At 37.8% G+C, this 21,690-nt stretch overlaps 2 protein-coding genes across 4 annotated transcripts in view; one reads left to right on the top strand and one right to left on the bottom strand.

Moving 5' to 3' along the window:
* CCNT2 (cyclin T2) overlaps positions 1-2,340 on the top strand; it is a 22,990-nt gene extending 20,650 nt beyond the window's left edge. For 2 of the 3 annotated variants that reach the window (XM_029083649.1, XM_029083648.1), the window contains one exon: positions 1-1,166. This exon is cut by the window's left edge and continues 229 nt beyond it. In XM_029083649.1, the coding sequence (XP_028939482.1) occupies positions 1-1,166 (1,166 nt within the window). The other variant, XM_029083650.1, reaches the window with a different exon arrangement.
* Positions 2,341-8,713: 6,373 nt separating this feature from the next.
* Positions 8,714-19,530, bottom strand: MAP3K19 (mitogen-activated protein kinase kinase kinase 19). Its single transcript, XM_029083651.1, has 9 exons — positions 19,491-19,530; positions 18,857-18,941; positions 17,793-18,034; positions 17,104-17,147; positions 12,912-15,353; positions 12,721-12,795; positions 11,097-11,246; positions 10,183-10,880; positions 8,714-8,804 (listed from the first exon to the last, which is right to left on the bottom strand). Exons 1-9 carry the CDS (start codon positions 19,528-19,530, stop codon positions 8,714-8,716), a joined length of 3,867 nt encoding a protein of 1,288 aa, XP_028939484.1.
* Between the last annotated feature and the right edge of the window lie 2,160 nt (positions 19,531-21,690).

The following is a 21,690-nucleotide window of genomic DNA, read 5'->3' as shown; positions in this document are numbered from 1 at the left end:
CAAGTACCTCATACAGTTTGGCATCACACCAGGAATGGCCTCAGCATCAAGAACAAACAAGGACAGAACAAATATACTCTCAAAAACAGGAGACGTTACCTGCTGGTCAGTACAACATGAACTTCCAGCCGGGGACGTCCGTACAGTTGCACTCTGGGGTACATCACAGACCTGACAAACTGGCTGAGCATTCTGCTGTCAAACAAGAGTATTCTCATAAGTCAGGAAACAAACACCACGGACAAGTTGCTGCTCCTGTAATAATTCCTCAAAAAATGTCTTTGGATAAATACAGAGAGAAGCGCAAACTAGAAACCCTTGAACTGGATGTGAGAGAACACTATGTAGCGACCCCGGGCGAACAGCAGCATAAAAAACACACGCAGCCACAGACGGGCAGCAGTTCTTCTGTCACGTCTCCTATTAAAATGAAAATCCCTATTGCAAACGCAGAGAAGCCTGAAAAACACTTGTCTGATAAGAAGGAAAAAGGTGGCTCACTCAAACTCCGCATTCCAATCCCACCCACAGAAAAGGGTGTCAGTAAGGAGGAGCTGAAAATGAAAATTAAAGTATCTTCCTCGGAAAGGCATAGCTCATCGGACGAGGGCAGTGGGAAAAGTAAACATTCAAGTCCCCACGTTAGCAAAGAGCATAAGGAGAAACACAAAGAACACTCTTTAAATCGCCACCACAGTCTGGCTCACAAGCACGCCCATGCCCACAGTGGTGGCGGCGGTAAGCATAGCACTGATGGAGTCACCCCAACTGTTCTGAGGAGTCCTGTTGGCCTGAGTACCGATGGCAATTCCTCTAGTTCCGGCTCTTCGAGAAAGAAGTTACACAGCAACGATGCTTCTCACAACCACCACTCCAAAATGAGCAAAAGTTCCAAAAGTTCAGGTAGTTCATCTAGTTCTTCCTCTGTTAAGCAGTATGTATCCTCTCACAACTCTGTTTTTAACCTTCCCTTACCCCCTCCTCCCCCTGTCACATACCAGGTGGGCTACGGACATCTCAGCACCCTCGTGAAACTGGACAAGAAACCAGTGGAGAACGGTCCTGATGCCCATCACCAGTACAGTACAAACAGCCAGCATATGGACTACAAAGATACATTCGACATGCTGGATTCGCTGTTAAGTGCCCAAGGAATGAACATGTAGTCAATTCTTAGGTTGTTTTTCTTTACCTTTTTTTTTTTTTTTAATTTAAGAATGGTTAGAATGGAAAACTTCCTCCTATAGCAGTAGCAACACCAGCTGTTGCTGCCGTGGGTTCTGTATATGTAAGTGCTGCTTTATCCTTCACTCTGAAAAGAAGAGGTATAGTAAACAAGTCTTTATCTCCACATACAATAGTGTTATAAATACTGTAATAGCATGGAAGGTGCAAAAATCTCAGTATTTCTACAACTGCAGCTAAGAACAGTAGAATGAACATCTGCTTTTAGGTGTGTAGGATGCCTCGAGCATTGATTATTTATGATTTCGAATACTGCAGCCACAACTTTTTGTTGCGTAGTTTTTGAATGAGTGTAATTGTTTTCTCGTGTATTTATACTGTATGTATGATTTGCATGTTTCAAAGATAAAGGGATTAAAAACAGTATGCTGACAACTGTTTACAAGAAAGTGGAGAAAAAAATGTACATACATTTTTGTATGTTTAGATATTACCATAAATACTCAGGATTGGAGCTGCTTGTAAGTATAACAAAATACACATCACTTTATTTTATCTTGCCAGAGTCCATCAGTTATCCAAGCAACGATGGCACTTTGTCTTGTTTATCTCTAAACTGTAGGCCTTATTGGAAGCCGCTGAAAAGGGACACTTCACTAGAGAAGGTACCTGGCACCACGTAGGGTCATCACCAGACAGTATTACCAGAGAGGCAGGAGGCTGGGGTAGGCCTCTGCTGGCTTGGCATGGCCAGACCTCAGAAATGTCCCTAATTTTCTGAAGGAAAAAGGAATTAAAATAAAAGTTTACATAATCTTTAGATGTGAAGTGCATTTAAATGTTTATTGGCTTGATGCAGTAAAATAGGCACAGAGCTGTTAATAATGGTTATGTAGATTAATGTGACTTAACTGCAATTCATAACTTTCATCATGGAAAATCATCCTTTTAAAAAAAAAAAAAAGTCATAATTTAGTTTAATAATAAACAGGAGTCACTGTTTCCATTACCATTTCAGAATAATACCCAGGTTCTGAAATACAAGTGTACTTGTTTGTTGATGCCATATTTCTTTTACAGGTGAATGCAGTCTTCACAGTAAATAAGAATAAAACTATTGATATCCCAACTTTATATTCCAACAATAAAATAGTTATCATTGATTCTGTGCATTGTACTTGTTATTAGTTACCAAATTGGAAGATACTTGTTCTGTTTTTTCAGCTCTGTGGGGATTAAAAAAAACAAACCACAAACAAACAAAACCCCAACAAAACAAAATGAACTCATTCTCCCAGTGACGCCACTCGCATCCGTTTTACCTGCCCACAAGTGTCAGTGCGATGGCTTGTGGGCTCTCCAGAAGAACTGACAGGTGTGAATGTTCCTGTGTGCTCAAAGCCAATACTACAGCTCAGTCACCTGGATAACAGGGAACTCAGTCTCTGGGTTGTTATTCAAAATGATTCATAAACTATGAAGTACCTCAACATGAACTCAGTATAACAGTAGCAGCAGTTTTCAGTGACTTGTTTTAACTGGATGTGAAGTAACCTTCTGCTCAGCCGCCTCATTCCCTCAGTGCTCGTGTCATTCTGTGCGTGTCGGGCGTTAACTCTGGAGCGTAGCCCTTTCCCTTCTGTCACTCACGTCTGCTTTAACTTATAAAACTGTTTGGTACCTACCCCATTGGTAGTTGCTGTATTATGTAACTACAGGTATATCAATTACTATGTAATACTCTGTTTCCAGTAATGCAAACGCTTGTAATTACTTGAATAAGTTTTATTTGAACTATGGATATTTTATTCTTTTTTTTTTTTTTACACTTAAGGAATATTTAAATGGAAACCTGATTGCATTTTCTGCTAAATCTAAGCTTAAATCTTGGCCCATGTGCAGAATCCAAAGCTCTCTTATCCCTACTGACTTGGTTATTTTTCTACATTCAGAGTGTAACTTCTTGTTACATACTTCTGCATTGTTGAATATTTTCTATCCTTTTATAGTCTCCTTCCTTTCCATCCCGGTGCTGCTTTTGGGTCTGATTTGTAACAAATGTAATCTGCATTAAATACTGTCCTAAACTATAGCCTGGGCAGAGAGATGAAATAACAGTCAATTGTCATATTTTTTTCTTTGAAGCACTACAGTACTTTCTTTTTGAGTCTGTTTAAATAGTTGTGCCATGAAATGCATCTTATACAGCCACTCTGGGTAAGCAATATATTGTACTGTAAATATAGCAATTGCTGTCATAACTTGGAGTTACAATGTCTGGATGGTAACTAGTGCCTGTCTGATATAAATTGGAAAAGAGCATAGGTCTTCATCCTAAGGTGCTGTTTCAAAAGAAATATTTCCTATTTTGATTCTGGGAAATTGTGAAATATTGTGGACAAAATGTTGCTATGCTACATTGAGATCCAAACAGTGATTTTTAGTTTCTCTGTAAAGGATGTCCATAAAACTCGTTGGGTTTGGTTTTCAATGTAACTGTAAATATGTGAAACTCTGTGTGTCTTTGTGTCTGCAACTAAACTCAGTGTGGTGATAGTAGGGGCTGAGAGGGAGGGAGAGGATTTGCAACAAGATGCCACTAGTTTTCCCTGACTGAAATCAATTGCAGATCAGTGAACTGTGTGAATTGCAGCCTGGCTGAGGTGTTGGAAATGAATGAAAATAAATAAATAGGATTGGCATCAGCCTCCGAAGTGAATGAATGAATAAATGCAATAAACGGCTGATAGGCAACACTATTACTCTGTTCATCACTTTGGTTATGGATGATTTTTGTTATGAATTTGAGTACCTGCATTATGTAATTTGTAAAAGGACACTGTAGTGGAGACCTTGCTACAACACTATTAAAAAGCTTCCCTTTTTGTGAGATATGAGGTTTGTAGAATAGTGAGATTCTTTCGTATGTTGAATCCGAATCTGTTCCTAATGGTGGGAGTGCTGAAGTCATGTATCTCACTGTGATCTGGTATTTGCATAAAATGGCAGTTCTGTACATTCTTTTGGCTAACTGTAAATATAAACATTTCATAGTAGCATAGTTGAATTTTTGAGGTACAGCCATTTGTGTGAGATTAGAAAAAAAAACAACTATTTCTAAGAACTTGTAAAAAAAATATTTTCAATAAAATTCCCTACCTCACCTCTACTGTGCAGAAATTATCCCATTTTCCTATGTTTACTTTTCCAACTACATTTGTAAACACGAAGAAGATCCTCAAACATTGCTGGTTTTCATCAAATCAATCAAATAGTGGAATGCTTGAAAATCTGAAGTCTAATTTGTTTCCTTTTCTTTCTTTACGTCATGGTGATCAGGTATTTGATACCTGAAAAGCAAATTAAAGAAATTTTGTGCCACCTTAAGGTGCTCCCTTTCTCTACCCTGGGGTTGAGAGCCTGTACCCTGTAATTCTGTTATATAGTGGCTGACCATGCTTGATTTTTTTTTTAATATATATTTTTATTATATTTTAGCAGTGGGGAGTGGGGGGGGAAGGGGTGAGGGGGTGGATGATGAACATACCAGTCCTTGTTTTGCAGTGAAGAGGACTGAGCAAACACTTTGTTTGCTTTCTTTAATTGGGATGTAAATGCGCATTCCCATAATGAGTTCTAAAAATAAATGTCTTAAAAGACTTGGAAGTCATGCCAAACTGAACGAGCTAATTAATTCCTCCTTTCTCTGAAATGCTTAACTCCTCACACCTTTTAAAAAATAATATATATATATAATTAATGCCAGGTGTGTTCTGTCACATTGCTGCTGGGAATTACTGTTTCTCTGGCTTCTCCGGAGGTGGATATAGCAAACCCAAATCCAATTTTACCCTTAAAAGTTTCAGTACTTGGGTTTGATTCCTCTATCTTCCTGTATTTATAATTACATCATTTTTCTTATCATAGTTCAGAGATTGTGTTCTGTGACCACACCTGTAAAATTCACTTTCCAAAGGTGTCTCACGGTGCGGGTCCCTGTGGGAAGTGGAAAGCAGTGGAGAAAAAGCACTCTGCTGTGTGGACAGCAAGCCCTTCCTCAGGAGTACTCTTGTTCTTTCTTCTGTATGTGCAAGAGTTTAGGGTTGTAGAAAATGCCATCAGTTGCTGCTGAACTTTGTGAAAAAGCACAAATTTTGAACCCAAATACTCTTAAAAAACTGTGGGTTTTCTGGGCTCAATGTCAGCTTCCTTGAGAAGAAAGTTTGCTGCGTGTATTTTGAGATGACAGTTTTTACATCATCTTGCTGTGTTTGGTGTCAGGACCAGTGTAGAATAGCTGGATTGGCGTGCCTGAGAACCCTCCCTTTTCCTGAGCAATAGCTTAGAGCGTTCAATATTAACACAAAAACAAAAGACCAGGTATCCCCTACAATGATAAAAGAACAATGTATTTTCAGGTTCTCGAATTAAGCTCCCAATCTTGAGGAAATTTGGCATCACAGCAAAGTGGTCAAACCTACTACTTGGCAGCCTGCGTAGTCTGTAACGGGTTCTTCACTGCCTTTCGAAATGAAGGCTGTACCCTTTTTAAAACAGTAAGGTTTCTCCTGCTCAAATACTATAAATAATTAAGCAAGTGTGACCCTCCTCACTTTTCATTGAAAGCAAAGGTTTTCAAGAAAGTTGAAGATTTCTCCCCCTTTCCCTTTATTATATTAGATACCTTGATACAGGTATCCGAATTATCTGGATTTTGATGTGAAAAGCTATTTTCTGATCAAGTAAGGAAGCTGCAATGTCAGATTTGTTTATAGAATGTTCCACTAGGCTGGACTCAGCTGAGCCACCCAAGGCACCCTAAATCCACAGGCCACGTGGTTGAGCTGTGCTGAGCGCAGGGCTGGGATGCAGTCGCACCTCCCCTGTGCTCTGGTGTGATTAAGATGAAACACCTTCCTTGCAAGTGCCGGCCTTAAGCGACCGCCCCATTCTCTTAAACAAAAGCAAAAATGTGCTTTCACATTTTGATTAAAAACTCAGGTTAAAGTTTTATAAACCTTTAAGTTGGAGGGTAATGTTAGTATAATTAGTTGGATTAAACATCACATTTAAATTGCAATAACTAATAATACTGGAGAACTCAGACTTTACCAAAAGATGTTCTCTTTCCTTATAAGACTTGCATAAGGAGGATTTTTTTTTTTTTTTTAATTCTGACATTTTTTAATTAACTTTGTATCCTAGAGCATTCCCATCTTCCCCTGCTTCTGACCATCATCTCAGTTTAACTTCATACTAAATAAAACCTCATATTTACTTTGCAGCTTTGTTGGAGACACTCCCTTAATCTGAGAAGAACTAATACACACCATGGAATTGTGTACATCCCACTTGAGTTCCTATGCCAGGGCTCCTACCTTCCTTCTGCAAGGTACTTTAACGTGATGATACTCGCGTGAAGATACTTTAACATGAAGCTGTCGTGGATTTTTGGCATGAGGACCAACTGGTGTTACTCAAAATGGGACTGTTAGCTGTTTGAACTTTTAAGATTACTGTGATGTTAGGATTTCTCTTATACTGGCATAATGTTCTGTCATTGTTATGTGACATTATACTTACAGAAACTATTAATAAAGAATTTTGCTACAAGTACTGCTTTCTCTTTGCTTTTCTGAAGTTTAGACCAACTCTCTGAAGCCAGGCTATTGGAATAAGATAAAGTTTGAAAGCTATTTAAGTAACTCAAATGTGTAGCACTCTGGGCAAAGTTGATTTTATATAAAACTGAAATTCTTTCTTTCCTTTTTGTAAAACACTAATTTTCATGTCACTGCTGGCACTGAAGTCAGGGTCTTGAATTCTTGAGAGCTCAGCCCTTAATGATTGTAGGGCTGAGTTTTGCTGCAGCTCTTCCCAGAGCCTCGGTGCTCACAAAGGCACAAGGTTCACTGCATTTGGATGCTGTTAAACCATTTTTTGGTATCTACAGGATCTCATTCCACTGAAATTTTAAATTTGAAAAATACTCAGGAAGAAGCCTAATCATAAAGAGTACAATCTAACTACTAATACCTGGGGGGTTTTGTTGTTTTATTAATATTTAAAATATATTAAATATATTAAATTCTATGTAATTTTGTGCAGTTAGTGGTAGCTGGCTATACTAACTGTAACAATTATTTTCGCAGTGCAGATGGAGAATGTTACATGTCATCTAATTACATAGTACTCACTCAAGTGTTTCTCCAAACAGTTCAAGTTTCAGAATCAAATTTGCTGTTCTATTTCAGATTAAGGATATTGAAAAATAGCAGTAGACCATCTAGTGATTCAAACAGCACTTTACAGTCTTTGCAAACAAGAGAAAGGTAGCGCTGCTATGCTTTTGCTGCTCTGTATCAGCAAACAGAAGGGTGAGAATTAGAAAACATCACCCTGAACACAGAAAACAGGCCACTGGATGGTGAAAGAGTAGGTTCTGGAGGAACTGTACCCATGGGGATCAATACCTGACGGGGGCCCTAAGGAAAACAAAGCCAGAGTCCTCAGTGTTACCAGTGACAGGGCAAGAGGCACCAACTCGGACATACACAGCAGTCTGTCCAAACATAAAAGCATTTTTAGTTGGAGGGTGGCTGAAGACTGGATCATGTTGCCTAGAGAGGCTGTGGAGTCTCCATCCTTGGTGATACTCAAAGCCAATGGGACAAGGGCCTGAGCAACCTGCTGCCATCAACCCTGACCTGAGCAGTGGGATTAGACTAGAGCATCTCCAGAGGCACCTTCCAGCCCCAACCATTCTGTGACCTGAAACTGTCCATAAAATGCACTGCTTCACTGAGAAAAGGCAGTCACAAAGGTCTGTTCCATAGTTCTAGCCAGACTAGGAAATTATCTTGCTGTAAGTTTAATAAAGGTGCACATGTACACCTGGGTATCTCACCATTATCACTGCGGCATCTTGTAGTGATACGGCACCTTGGTAACCAAGGACTGATGGATCTATGCAAAAACTAGGAGGTTTTTTCACCAGCTACAAACTATAAAGGGTCCATCGAGCTACATAAAAGCTTCAGTATGTTTTATGCCAATGCAGTTACATGGTTTGGGGTTCCCAAGGGATCACATACACACTTCACATCATCACAGGCACATCTATGAGTTTGAGTAGAGCTCTCTGCAGAGCTTTCACAGAGCTTTCAGCATCTGCAAGGCTTACTACCCATAGCATATGTTCCATAGGTTTTTGCAGACAAATTGGTGTTCCAACTTACCTTGCCTGTCACATACCAGTGATGGTGATGGTGATGTGCGGGTTTGTTTGTTTTTTTCTCTAAAAGTCTCTCCAAATACAACAAAAACGTGGCCCTGTGTTCACAGTGAAGGAACGCTCACTCCAGTGAGCACAGACACTGCAGAAGATGCTCCTTTGATCTTCCTGCTGTCTAATAATAGACTCCTTGTACACAATTGCTCTCTGGTAATTTCTGCTGTCACTTTTAAGTCCAGTTCCTTCTGATCTTTTTTCACAAGTGGAGATTTTTTAAATACAGAAAATATATACTCATTTGGCAAGAGTTTTGAAAAATTCACTGTCTTCTTTCACAAAGGGATGGTCCAGCAACTGCAGAGCAGAAGGGCGTTCATGTTGATCTCTGCATTGAGGGTTTGAAAAATCAGTACATAAAATGAATATGCATGCCTGTGATGTAATTGTAAAATCTAAATGCAAGCCTAGCCTCTTTTCTCATTTCTCTAGTCGTTACTAATTTTCAGATTTTTTTTTTTTTATAAAGCTGGTAGAAAGGAAGGCAGGATTTATGCGAAGAGACTGTTGGAGTTTATGAATTATAAAACTGAAATATTTTATTAGTACAGAAATCATTCTTTGTTCCTTTAAATTCCTTGCAAAACTTTGAATAATTCTGCTGATGTGGCTTTCAGGTTCACCAAAAATGTATTTAAGGAGGGTGACAATTACTCGTTTGATCTGTGTCCATGAGGCTGATCTGTCATCTCCAATCAATGTCATGCATGTTAAGGAGCCCATATGGAATTACAGTACTGTAATTACAATATTGGCATGTGTGAGCCAAGGGCTTTGGGGTTTTTCAACTCTCAATCTGGAGACAAAAACAGAGGAAGGAGTAAAGTACATGGATTTTTAGAATAATAAACTAATAAACTAATGGGAAAGATGATGGGATAAAGGAGGCATTTATATTTAGGACATGGTGACATCATACATTAAAACTTTGCCACCACAGGTGCCTCCTAACTTTTGAAAAAGTAAATACTTTATTTGAAAAGGTAAATGATTTATACCTGTATGTTTCCCCTCTACCTTGCCACCACAGGTGCATCAAATACTTTATTTGAAAAGGTAAATGCTTTATAACTGTATGTTTCCTTCTACTTCTTCTACCTTTCAAACACTGTTCTCTCTGAATCAAAGTATACATAATGTTGCTATATACAGTCCACAGTTTTTCTAGTTATTGATATATGGGCTCCAGAAACCATAACCATACCATAATAATTCTAATCCAGGGATTAGAAATCAGATTTCCTGCCTCCAAAATCACTGCCACACTCACTAAATAGATTTTTCTACTGCGGAAGAATGAAGTGAAATTTCTTTCATTTAGAATATTTTCCTCAAAACAACTTGCCTGACATAGGCCAGGTTCAGCCAATGTGATATTGGAACAGCAAGGCACATCTAAGAAATTTATCAAATATTTTGCCTAGTACTCAATGGTGCCATGTTTCTGCATGAAAATTACAGGGAAAGTAAATGATGAGCATAAGACCTATAAAAAGAGAATTTGTGAGGGGGTTTTTTATACCATTATAGACAGTAAAGCTCTTTTATGTCTACTGTTATTTAAAGGCTTTCCCGAAATATTGGAAAACCTATGCAGTTACAGTACAGTCATGTGTACCATGTATAACTTAAGGTCCCATCAACAACCTCAATGATACAAACTATCTGCATTTTTCCTTTCATTTTTCAGTTAAAAATCTACATACCTGGTTAAGCATGCATGCACAAAATCCACTGCAGTGCCGGAGAACTGATCGGGTAGGGAAGGCATCAGTCCCCTGTGGGCCCCAATATAGAACATGGCTGCTACCCTATTCATGGAAGCCAGTGGCGGTTTTCCTGTTGCCATCTCAAACACGGTGCAGCCAACGCTCCAGATGTCTGATTTTCTTCCATATCCAGACTCGTTTATAACTTCTGGTGCCATCCAGTATGGAGTCCCACGCACAGACCTGAGCATTTCGCTCTGTGTGCCGCTGAGGCTTGCCCAAGCTAAACGCCTGGCGCAGCCAAAGTCAATTAGCTTTACTGTACCATTTGGCATGAGCATAACGTTATTGCCTTTGATGTCTCTATGCACCACGCAATTGTCATGTAAATACGCGACCCCCTGTAGAATTTGTTTTGTATATTTACAAAGGATGATTTCTGGCAATGGACCAAAACGATTAATAATACTAGAAATTGAGCCACCAGGAACAAACTCCATGAAAATACTTAAAATGTTGTCTTCCAGACAAGTTCCTAAATAAGTGACAATATTGACGTGCTTCAATGTCTTCAAAAGATCAACTTCCTCATGAAACTTCTGATACTCCTTTTCTGTAGCGAGCTGATCCGACGTATCCAAAACAATCTGTTTTACAGCTACTAATTGCCCCTGGCTTGTCAGACCGCAGTATACCTACAATGAAACTAGCATTTATTAAAGTGAAACATGAAATAAAAGTGAGTATTTACTCATTTTAAATAGTAGCTTTGTGTTTGTCATGTTTCATGTCTCACTGTATAATCCAACATACTTAAGTTATTTGTTGAATAGGACAACAGCCAATTATAAGGTCAGATGTAGCTCAATGACAACCAGCACATCTCTTAACATATTCAGACATTAACTTACTGTGCCATAGGCTCCCTTTCCAAGGACTTCACCTCTTGTCCACACGATAGGATCTTTGTTACTTAAACCAATTCCTGGTGATTTAGTAGATCCCTCAAAGTTTAGCAGGCCATTTTCTTCATTTGATGCTGAAAAGGCTTTACTGGAACTCTGCTTGAAAGATGATGGTCAGTGTGGGGAGAAAGCAGGGAGGAAAAGAAAGGCTTCATATTAACCTTAAATTTTTTATAAGCAGTAATTTTTAGCTGGCATTACTCTTCTCTATAAATTTATATATGTATCTATCTATATATATATACACTAACTGCTCAGCTCATTGATCATAGAATCATAGAATGGTTTGGGTTGGAAGGGACCTTAAAGATCATCCAGTTCCAACCCCCCTGCCATCAGCAGGGACACCTTCCACTAGATCAGGTTGCTCAAAGCCTCATCCAGCCTGGCCTTAAACACTTCCAGGGAGGGGGCATCCACAGCTTCTCTGGGTAACCTGTTCCAGTGTCTGACCACCCTCACAGTGAAGAACTTCTTCCTAATATCTCATCTAAACCTCCCCTCTTTCAGTTTAAACCCATTTCCCCTTGTTTTGTCATTAGTTGCCCTTATGAAAAGTCCTTCCCCAGCTTCCTTGTAGGCCCTCTTCAGGGACTGGGAGGCTGCTAGAAGATCTCCCTGGAGCCTTCTCTTTTCCAGGCTGAACAGCCCCAACTCTTTCAGCCTGTCCTCATAGGAGAGGTGCTCCAATGATAGCAATGATACAATTGCTATACTAAATAAGATTATGTAAATATTTTCAAGTATGTATCACAATAGTGTATAAGCAGAAGATTATAGCAGGACATCTTTTTCCATTGGCAGGAAGACAGACAGAAGGAACAGTTAAAAGAGCAGGACATACATCTGCTTACTACTCTTTTTTTGTCACATAAGTACAGTTTGCTAAGCTGAAGGGTGAATATGACTATCCCCTTGCTCTAGGTAACATATGTAACCCGAGTCTGGTGAAAACAATTTGGACATGACTTCACAGGAAGAAGAGACTGCTTCACAAAGATGGTAATAATTACTCCACCTAGCCATGTATCTCCCTAGGAGAAGTGAGAATGGAGGCACAACTGGCACCTGTATCAGCAGAAGCATAAGGAAGTGTATCAATATGCAGTGAAAGAGATTTCCTTATACATTTGTAATTTGAATAGAAAATAAAGCTAATAGTGCCAAGGAGAAGCAGTACTGGTAGCTAAGCACCTTAGCAGGTAAAGGTTCTTAACTGACTTGGGGGCCAGAATATAACCCTTCTGAGCTTGAAGTTTTGATTAAACATTAATTAAACAGCCTTAAGTCTGCTGTCTGATAAGCAAATACTTGTAGTTCAGACCTAGAAAAGTATCTGGTTGTACTGAGAGATTCAAGGAAATTTCCCTTTTGGATATACAAGAACCATTTGTAGTGTCTTTTAATATTCCTTAGGTGTCAAGATCTCAGGAGCTTTTGCCTTGCCCCGGCACCTTTTTATACATGCTCTTCAGTTAAAATAGCCTCTCCTTTGTATTCACTACAATTTCTCAGTTTATCTTGACCCATCACATAAGCCTTGATAGCTATTCCTCTCATGCCTTAGTACCATCTGGCTTGTGTCCTGACATGCAGCCCCTAACATGGGTATCCTCAACTGAGCACTGCAAGAATCAGTGGGCAGCTGGCCCAAGGAAAAGAGACTTGATCATTAATGAGCAATTATTTCCTGTCTTTCATCCAAACTTGTGTTGAAGCATCATTCAAAGGAGCTAGCAAGTTACAAGAAATTACTTTTACCTTCTCTAGAGCACTCTTTACTATTGCTCCTTCTCCATTCATCATATTTTCTTCTTCCCTAGTATGCGTATTTTGCATTTTAGAATCCGTATTTTTTGTTCTTGAAGAGCTGATGTTTTTTTCTTCAAGCATTAGCAATTCTTCAGCCAGACAGCAAAGCAACTCATCAGTCACATCCTTATTATCTGACCAGGACAAAATGTTTTCACTTGTCTGGAAACTGGGGCTTGTAATACTTTTTATCTGAATCACTGAAGGCTGAGTCAATTCATTTGCCAAACCACTGTTTTGAGGTGTGTATGCCCAACTGTGACCTAATTTTGTTGTAGGGGATTGACACTCCACTCTATCTGAAAAGGGCAATGCTTCATATTTATTTACAGACTTGAAGGAGGCCTGGTCTGATTCCAGGCCTTTGCAGCCATCCATGTCCACTCCGCACTGGGGTACACAAATGTTCTGGGCTGTTGTTAGTAGGCTGCTACTTAGAGCAACACATTCTCTGTAGTCTTTATCACTGAACTGAAGAAGATTCTGGCTACAGGTAGCAGCTCTCTGATGGTCAGATATATTCTGACTGTCTAAAGACTGCTCCAAACTAACTTCTTTAATAGTTGATAAGTTTGAATTAGAAAACAAATTATTTTGCTCAGTTGATTGTGAAAGCTTTTCTAAAAACGTAAGCTGATGGTCTGTATCTTCATGAAACAATGTCATGCTCCTTGGTGTGTCTATCTGAAAATCTGAATCAGAGGTTATGACATGATCTTGCTCTTTGTTGCTGTCATTCAACTTGGTACTTCTGTCCTTCGTAATTAAACCTTTCTGCTTTTGTTTAGTGCCAGGTATGTTCTTCTTTGGCTTAGAACATGTTCTCTTCCGAGTATTTCTTACTCGGCTGCTCTCTCTCCCTTTACTGCAGGTAGATGTGCAGGTGCTGGCAGTGCATCTCCCAGATGGAGCAGAGCAAACATCTCTATGAATTCTGTTCTCATGCTGATCAAGCTCACGCATGTGGGAATAGATAGGAGTTCCAAACATTTCATAAATACCTGGGCCTTTGTCATTTGAATTTATTTTCTTGAACATGTCACTGTATTTCAGATCTACAAAATCTGAAGCAGCCTGTGCATGTGGTAGAGAAACTGGAGTAACAGGTTTCTTCAAGATCACTGATTTTTTGCAAATGCAGGAGAAACTTTGCTTTTTAAGTTTCTGAGCAAAATGGTCTTTGTTTGCTTGATGGGGTTTTTTTTGACGCTTCAGGGAAGTCTCAGATTCCACGTGTGGCAGTTCCAATGACGGAAAAATCTGAGTCTTGGCATTACATTTTGGGGAAATCTCATCAGAAACAACTAAGTCTTCAGATATCTTTATCTTGCTACTCATTTTAGATTTTGATGAATATTTACTTCTGTTCACCTTTGTTTTACTTCTGTCATTCTCTTCGCGAGCAAGAATGTTGAAGCTCTGAGTAACATGAGGAGGCAGACTACAAATGACACTGGTTTTTATGGCAGGTTGTTTAGCAATGTGTGGTTCCCTAGCTGGTTCTTGTTCAGAGAATGTCACATGAATGACAGGTACAAGCTCCCTTTGGTCTTTTGAAGTTGCTTCTGACATTGCTTCTTTTTCCATTTCAAATTCAGAGAGACAAACATTATTTTCTGTCTGTTTTCCAGAAGGATCTTGCATTTCTACTCTGGGAATTACTGCAGCTATAGAATTATCTTCTAAGGCATGGTAGGCTTCTATCACTTCATTTTTACAGGAACAATCTAAATCATGACTGTCAAGCACAAAGTTCTCACTCTCAGCATCTTTATATGGTCTACAATCCAGTATAATCTCTGTAGTGTTTCCTTCTTCTAGACCAGTTCTACAGCAATTCTCTGCTCTTTCCTCATTGCCAGCTCTCGAGGCATCTCTGTCGCTTGACATTGTAAATATTGTCTGAGCTGCAAATATTCCACGGTTTATCAGAGCTTGACTTGAGGTCAGGTAGGGATGACTACCACAGAAACTGGCTTGGGTCATAAAATCTACATTCTTACAAGCCACTGAAAATTGGTACTTCATCTGGTCATTTTTTTCAGTATTGGTAGCTACATCAGCTTCCCACCATTTCAAATTGCTTCGAATTTCTTCTTTCTTGTTGCTATGGTCTTTACAGATACTCATGCAGTAGTACAGGTCTTTCACTGGCCTGAACTCATCAGAAATAGCAGCCACAATCAGGTCTAATGACTTTTCAGTGTGCCTTTTTAAGACATTGTCTAACTGATACTGACAAAATTTAGTAGCTGGTTTTATAGGCTGAGGAATAGAGTTCATAATATTCAAAATACTTCTGATGTTGGTGTTTTCATTGACAATATTATCCTCTAGAGGAGCAAGATGAATTGTTCTTACAGGTTGAGATGTCACTGGTGGCAAATGAAACTGTAATTTCCATAAAAACCATTAATAATGTGCTACACAACAGATACAGGTAAAATCTAATCACTAAGAACCAAGCAGACTAAGAAAAAAACAGAAAAGGATTATTATTTTATATATTCATATATTTAACCTAATAGGAAGTGTAATATCAAACCTCTGAGAAAATACATGAATTTTCTCATATCCATACATGAATTTTTTCACATCCAGAATTATTTATAAGTATTTCATAGTACAGAAATCAGCATCCTTTGCTATAAGGCACAAGTCATCCTCCATTATTTAAAAATAGTAAGTTTTGTCCACACAGACAAATTATCTTGTCAGTTATTAACTATGTCTTATGCCACACAGCATGTTTGCTACAGGAGGCTGGTCAGTGGCTTCATGTGCCACAGTTCTTTCTTGCTGTGCGCTCTCACTGAATCAGAGTACCACTCCTCTGCTGATATTTAAAGTCTTTGTACGTAACCCTCCAAAGTGTGCTGGCACCACTCATTGTACTCCCAGTGGAACTAGATCTCATGTAAGCAATTTTCAAAAAGGAAAAGCCAGACTACAATAACAGAATGTTATTTTATCCATGGAGAAAACAATTCTTATAAATTATTGATAGGTTTTAAAAGACATTATTATAAATCTAGAATCTATAAACATATAGCTCTTCCATATGTTTAGTGTAGTCTTACGAAATTCTATACACCATGTTACATGGGACACAGATTTAGCTCACAGAGTTTTGAGTCCATTGGAAGACAGCACAGTCTGCACTTCACTTCCAGTGAAGTTAAACATAACTACCCAAAGGCCATTTTCATATGGCAGCTAACACAGAAGTCTCTTGTGTGTGGGATGTATTTTATTGTTCCTCCCTTCTTCCTTCCCTTTCCTTCCCATTAGTTGAAAGGTACTTCGGAAGAGTAAAGATCTGAGAATTTGAGTACTTTGTTGTGATTATTCAGATGAACAGTGAGAATAATTTGCTAAAAATAATATTTCTATTCTTTACTTTATAGGAAATTGCGAAAAAATAAGCTTGAATATACTGTGTATTTTTATGCAAATGAATGCAATAGAAATAATCACACAGTCATGTGCTCTGAGTACTCATTTGCATGTCTATATTCAACATCAGTTTGCAATCTGCAGGAAATTTTTGTTTCCAATCCAAGGGCAAACTGAGGTTTGAATGTGCCAGGAAAAGCAACGCGTGCTGGTTTGAAATTCACAGTTCTGAAGGCTTTGTCTAGTCTGCGTGGCGTTAATACGAATGCTCAGTTTATCCCGAATGATATGCCTCTAGGAATCATCAGACCCCAGCCTATGAAATAAAGCTGTGTTAAATCACACTGAGGTCAATTTTAAATTACCACTCAATAAAAGAAAAAAATTGTTTGTTTTTTTAAATTTGGCAAAACTAGACATCTAAGATGTTTAACATCTAGGATGCACATACTTTAAATTAACTTACATATCTCTCTTTTAGAAGGTTTAATATCTTTTTGAACTTCCAACCCTTTACCCCCCAAAATCCCTGAGGTAACACCTTATTGACAAATTGTTGATAGACATCTGAAGATTTGCTGACATATATGTATATATAAAACATATGTAAAAATACTTCATGTTAATTCAAAAAACTGAAGACTAAGCAGAGGGAACTAGCTACACTACTTCTGTATTGCTAGATTTAAATGAAAGCATATAATACTTCAGACTGTGTTCAGTTTTATATGTAATACCATCTTACCTCAGATCTCTTGTTCTTGGTTTTTAGCATTATTATATTTAACCCTTAAAAATAAAAACAAATTAAATGTTAATCTGATATTCTTAAACAGACTGTAATTTTAATTTATAAATTAATTTTAAACTACAGGGTTCTGGAGGCCAAGAATGTGTCTGATGTGTGGTTGCAGGACTATGTGTATTGGGTTTGCGTGGCAAGATTTTGGTAGGGGCAGGGGAGGCATAGGACTGGCTTCTGTGAGAAGCTGCCAGAAGCTTCCCCCATGTCTGATTCAGTCAAGGATGGACCCGCCGCTGGCCAAGGCCAAGCCCATCAGTAACGCCTCTGTGATAACACAATTAAGAAAAAAAAGGAGAAGAGAAAAAAAAAGTGAAAGAGGTGTCATCATGGTCTCACTCCAGCTACAAAGAATTACACTTTGCATTTTGTGGGCTTAGTTTCATTATAGAGAGTAACAGGAAAGGTGAAGTCATTGCTTTTCTTTATCTCATCTCCTTCATTCTGCAAATACACACACACATATAATTAAAGAAGAGGGTCAACATGGCTGAAGTCTGCTTTACATGAAGAAGTCAGACATAAGACAACTTAAAGTTTAAAGAAAAAAGGACAACTAAGGCTTTGCCATCTAATTTGATAAGCAATATATAACCTTATTTAAAAGTTGTGACTTTTAAAATTGAACTTACTTTGCTGTATTTTTGCTTTTACTATCTGAAAAGCATCTAAATCCACACATGATTTTGAAATGTTGGATTCTGGGCATGAGGCCTGTAGCAGAAAGCTGAAGTCAAAGCCACGCTCTATGTTCTGTTTCTTCAGGAAGAAAGGTAGAGAAGTGTGATGTCTCATCTGTAAGGCTAACTGGTTTTTACTTGGAAAACATGCTACTTGTTGATCTGACCACAGTCTGGATGTTGGTGCTATTTGGCTAAAAGGCAAAAACAAAAAACCCAACATGCAGTGTGACAATAAGTGGAAGGAGCCTATCAGTTCAAATAATCACGACTGGAGGACAATATGAACAAGAAGTCTGTAAGCTGCAAGAATGCCAAAGCATGTTTTATTTCTTGGCCCATCTGGGAAAGTCGTGGCTCTCCCTGGAAGCATCCAAATGCAAAGTCAGAGATTGACTACAAGTGAGAACAAGTGACAAACAACGTAAACCAAACAACAATAGTAATGGAAAAACATACTGTTCAACTTCCCCTTTTCGACAAAAAATGGTTGCTTCCAGTATGTATTTTTTATGAATCATCAGGAAAGGGTGTCAGAAGAATTCTGAAGACCAGATGTGCCTTTGTTATTTATAAAATATGCTATGGACTGCCTGAAAGAATAGAGGCTGTGCAGACAAGCCTCAGATTTCTGCCACCTGGTTTCTGAAGAATGAAAAAAACAATTATGGAAAAAGATAGATTCTGTGACTGAAAAGAAGCACAAAAATATAGTCTAAATTAATTTTAAAGCTGTATGAAAGATAGTTGTCTGTTTTTAATTAAGTCAAATGCTGATGTAAAACCATATACCATATGTTTTTTCATATTGTACCAAATAATTTGTTCATCTAGTGCAATCTTCTGCCTCCAGCAACGGCCAGTAATTGGTGTTGGGAAGAGAGAAAGGCTACACAACACGTATAGCTGTATATAACATCTGTCACTAAGGAAATCTTTTCTTACTCATAGACTACTACCTGCTTTGTCTCCATTTTTGCATACTCAATTGCAAATTAAATATTAATACTACTTACCTGTTTGCTCCTAGAGCTTTGTATGACTGATGCATTTCTTTCATTATCTTATCTGCATTCTGAAGAGCAACAACACTTCCACAACCTGCAACAATATGTTAGTATTTGTATACAAGCAGTATAATTCACTGACCAGTAACACAATGCAAATGCAGTTATTTGTGGACGTTAAAATATTATTATAAAGAAATACAGGGAGTAACTATCAGGAAAAAAAAAAAGAGCATGTCTCATTTCACTAAGATACCTATACATACTCCCTGTTATAATTTTTGGAAATGTGGATGCATAAATCCAAATTAGTTATTTAGGTAAGTGTATTAATTAAATGTACTATAAAAGCAAAGAACATCTTAAAAAATTCCAGTTTTATCTCCTATTTCAGTAGAACAGAAATATAAGAAAAATATTGACAGAAACTCTACGAAAGTAGAGCATTTAAAAATAGGAAAGCTGTTAAACTGAAAACAAATCTCAAGGCTTTTCAAAAGTGGGAAACAACTTGAGTTTGATTCCAAATTTTTTTGTGGTTGCTTGGTTTTGAACAGTAGCCAGATTTCAAGTTAACATTGTCCTTTTTCTCCTTCAGATCCCACATGTTACTCTTTATACATATAACCTTTGGTTAGACTACCTTCTTTGCTTCTCCTCTTATTCTGCTGGTTGTCAGACATGCTGTCCTTAGATGTGTTAAGGTCCAGAAACCTGAAAAAATGTTTCATTAATTGATTTCCAGCTCACACATACAAAGCAGTACTTTATATTTCATTATTTCAGAGCCATAAGTAAGACAAAAGCAACATTTAAAAACATAAAAAAAATAATTGAAATTATTAAAAATGTTATATATAATTTAACTTAATATCTAACGCCCTGTCCTGTGAATACAGAGAACCAAACAGTCCAGACACAGTTTTTATTGCTAAAAACTCAACGTATGCTATGTTGAATAAGACAAGAAAGCTGTCAGTATTATTTTGCTGATATTATCTTTCTGCTGGACCAGAAAGTCAACACTTCACATTTGGGAGATAATTGCATTTTTAACATATTAATGAGAAACCAAAAATGAATTAAATGTATATCTTTCTGTACTTGGTCAAAACTATTTCTCAGCAAGAGAGGTTCAATATCCAAAACTTTCTGAGCATAGAATAGCTTGTTCAGTGCACACCTCTACAAATCTCTTTGACAGGCCACTCCAAAGAAATGTGAAGTCAACTGGAATCTTTCTATAAACTTCAGAGAAGTATGTAATTTACCTTGTAAATAATTCTTAAGTATCTTGAGAAGCAACTGTCCCATAATACAGTCTAGTTTTAAACATATGTTCAAAACTTAGCTGGGCATTTTTCTCCACAGAGCCAGTGCGTCCAGACTGATTTGATTGAAAACCTTGACAAAAATCTCATTGACATCAACAAGGGATAATTTTCATGCTTTATCTCAGACCTTTTATAAATTCATAAATACACAAATGGCAATGTATTATCTCTGAATATTTACAAAGGTAATTTTTTTAGGTATTTAAAAATTGTACACATCATAAACCATAAGTAGCCATTATATTATTGCCGCCTTTGTTGCCATTGTATTTCTGTGACCTGTGCCAGGCATCTGACTGAATCTGATATAACCAGGAGTCACTAGCCTGTTAACTTAGTCACTAGCCTAGTTAACTAGTCACTAGCCTAGTTAACTTAGCCTGTTAACTCAGTAGTAGCAAACTTCTGCTTTTCACTTAAAACTATTGTCAGAACCATTATCCTAACCGTGAGTCTACCTTTCCGTGAGCATCTTACTACCTCTCTATGTTTAGAAAAATATATCACTCAAATTGTACTACATTTATAAAACCAAAACATTGTAAAGCTTCCATTAAATTAGTATTGCAAGCATTTGATATTTTAACTCCTGGTTGTTGAGAGCCATAGCAGCAGCTCAAGGAAATGAGTAACAGAGCTATCCAGGTACCATCTGTATATGAGGTATATATGAGGTTTCTACACCTATGTGACAGGCTTAAGAGATATTTCCATCATGATTCTCAAATAATGTTTTGATATCTTTAGAGATCAGTTTTCCATCCTTGAATCATTCCATGTAGAGATTAATTCATTCATAAATAACCACTTGCATATTCAAAGTTCCGCTTTTACAGCATTTCTAAATCCAGGCAGAAATAGAAGTAAGAATAAAGGCAGGTTGTACGAAAGCAGTTTAGTTGCAGGGGAATTTAACACAGTTCTTGCAGGAAAGAACGAGCTTGGGGAAACTCAGACATCTGGTAGCCCTGTTACTGACTTCAGTAGGCCCAAGATTTCACAGCAGTTCAGATCCTAAAGCATACACCTGTGAAGCAGAACATGTAGATTCTTTTCTCACACCTAGCAGGGATGCTTGCATCATCTTGCAAAGCTATCTAAGCTCTAGAAACCTTTTTTAACACAGAAACAAAACATGCTTATTATATAAATGTATAAAGTTTTTCAATATATTAATTCAGAAGGGCATATTTATTTTTGAGATTGTTTTCAGAAACAAAACACAGTATGTATTTTGAATTAATTATACTATTCATTTAAAACTTTCTGCCTGCTGTATCTGTATTCCTAACTGCAGCTGATCTAAATGATGTTTTTTTTCAGATGAAAATGGTATCTTTTGCTAAAAAAAAAATTAAAGCTGATAGTTTTTGAAAAACGCTGAAAAGAACAAAATAGATTAACTCCCTCCCCACACTTTTAATTGGAAATGCCACCATTGTGATTTTAAGTTTTAATGTTGTTTCATATGACTATTATCCCCTATGCTGTATCATCTCTAAGGCATTC

The sequence above is a fragment of the Antrostomus carolinensis genome, unplaced genomic scaffold (assembly GCF_000700745.2).
Source record: "Antrostomus carolinensis isolate BGI_N321 unplaced genomic scaffold, ASM70074v2 scaffold7622, whole genome shotgun sequence".
Taxonomy (NCBI): Eukaryota; Metazoa; Chordata; class Aves; order Caprimulgiformes; family Caprimulgidae; genus Antrostomus; species Antrostomus carolinensis.
This window is presented reverse-complemented; position numbering and strand designations above follow the sequence as displayed.

Excerpts from the sequence above, each read along its gene's own strand:
- MAP3K19 (XM_029083651.1), bottom strand. The coding sequence starts at position 19,530 with ATGTCTGACAACCAGCAGAATAAGAGGAGAAGCAAAGAAG. Across the intron at positions 15,354-17,103 it reads CCAAGAACAAGAGATCTGAG|TTTCATTTGCCACCAGTGAC; the intron begins GTAAGATGGTAT and ends TGGAAATTACAG. Across the intron at positions 8,805-10,182 it reads GTGCATGCATGCTTAACCAG|AGATCAACATGAACGCCCTT; the intron begins GTATGTAGATTT and ends CCCTCAATGCAG.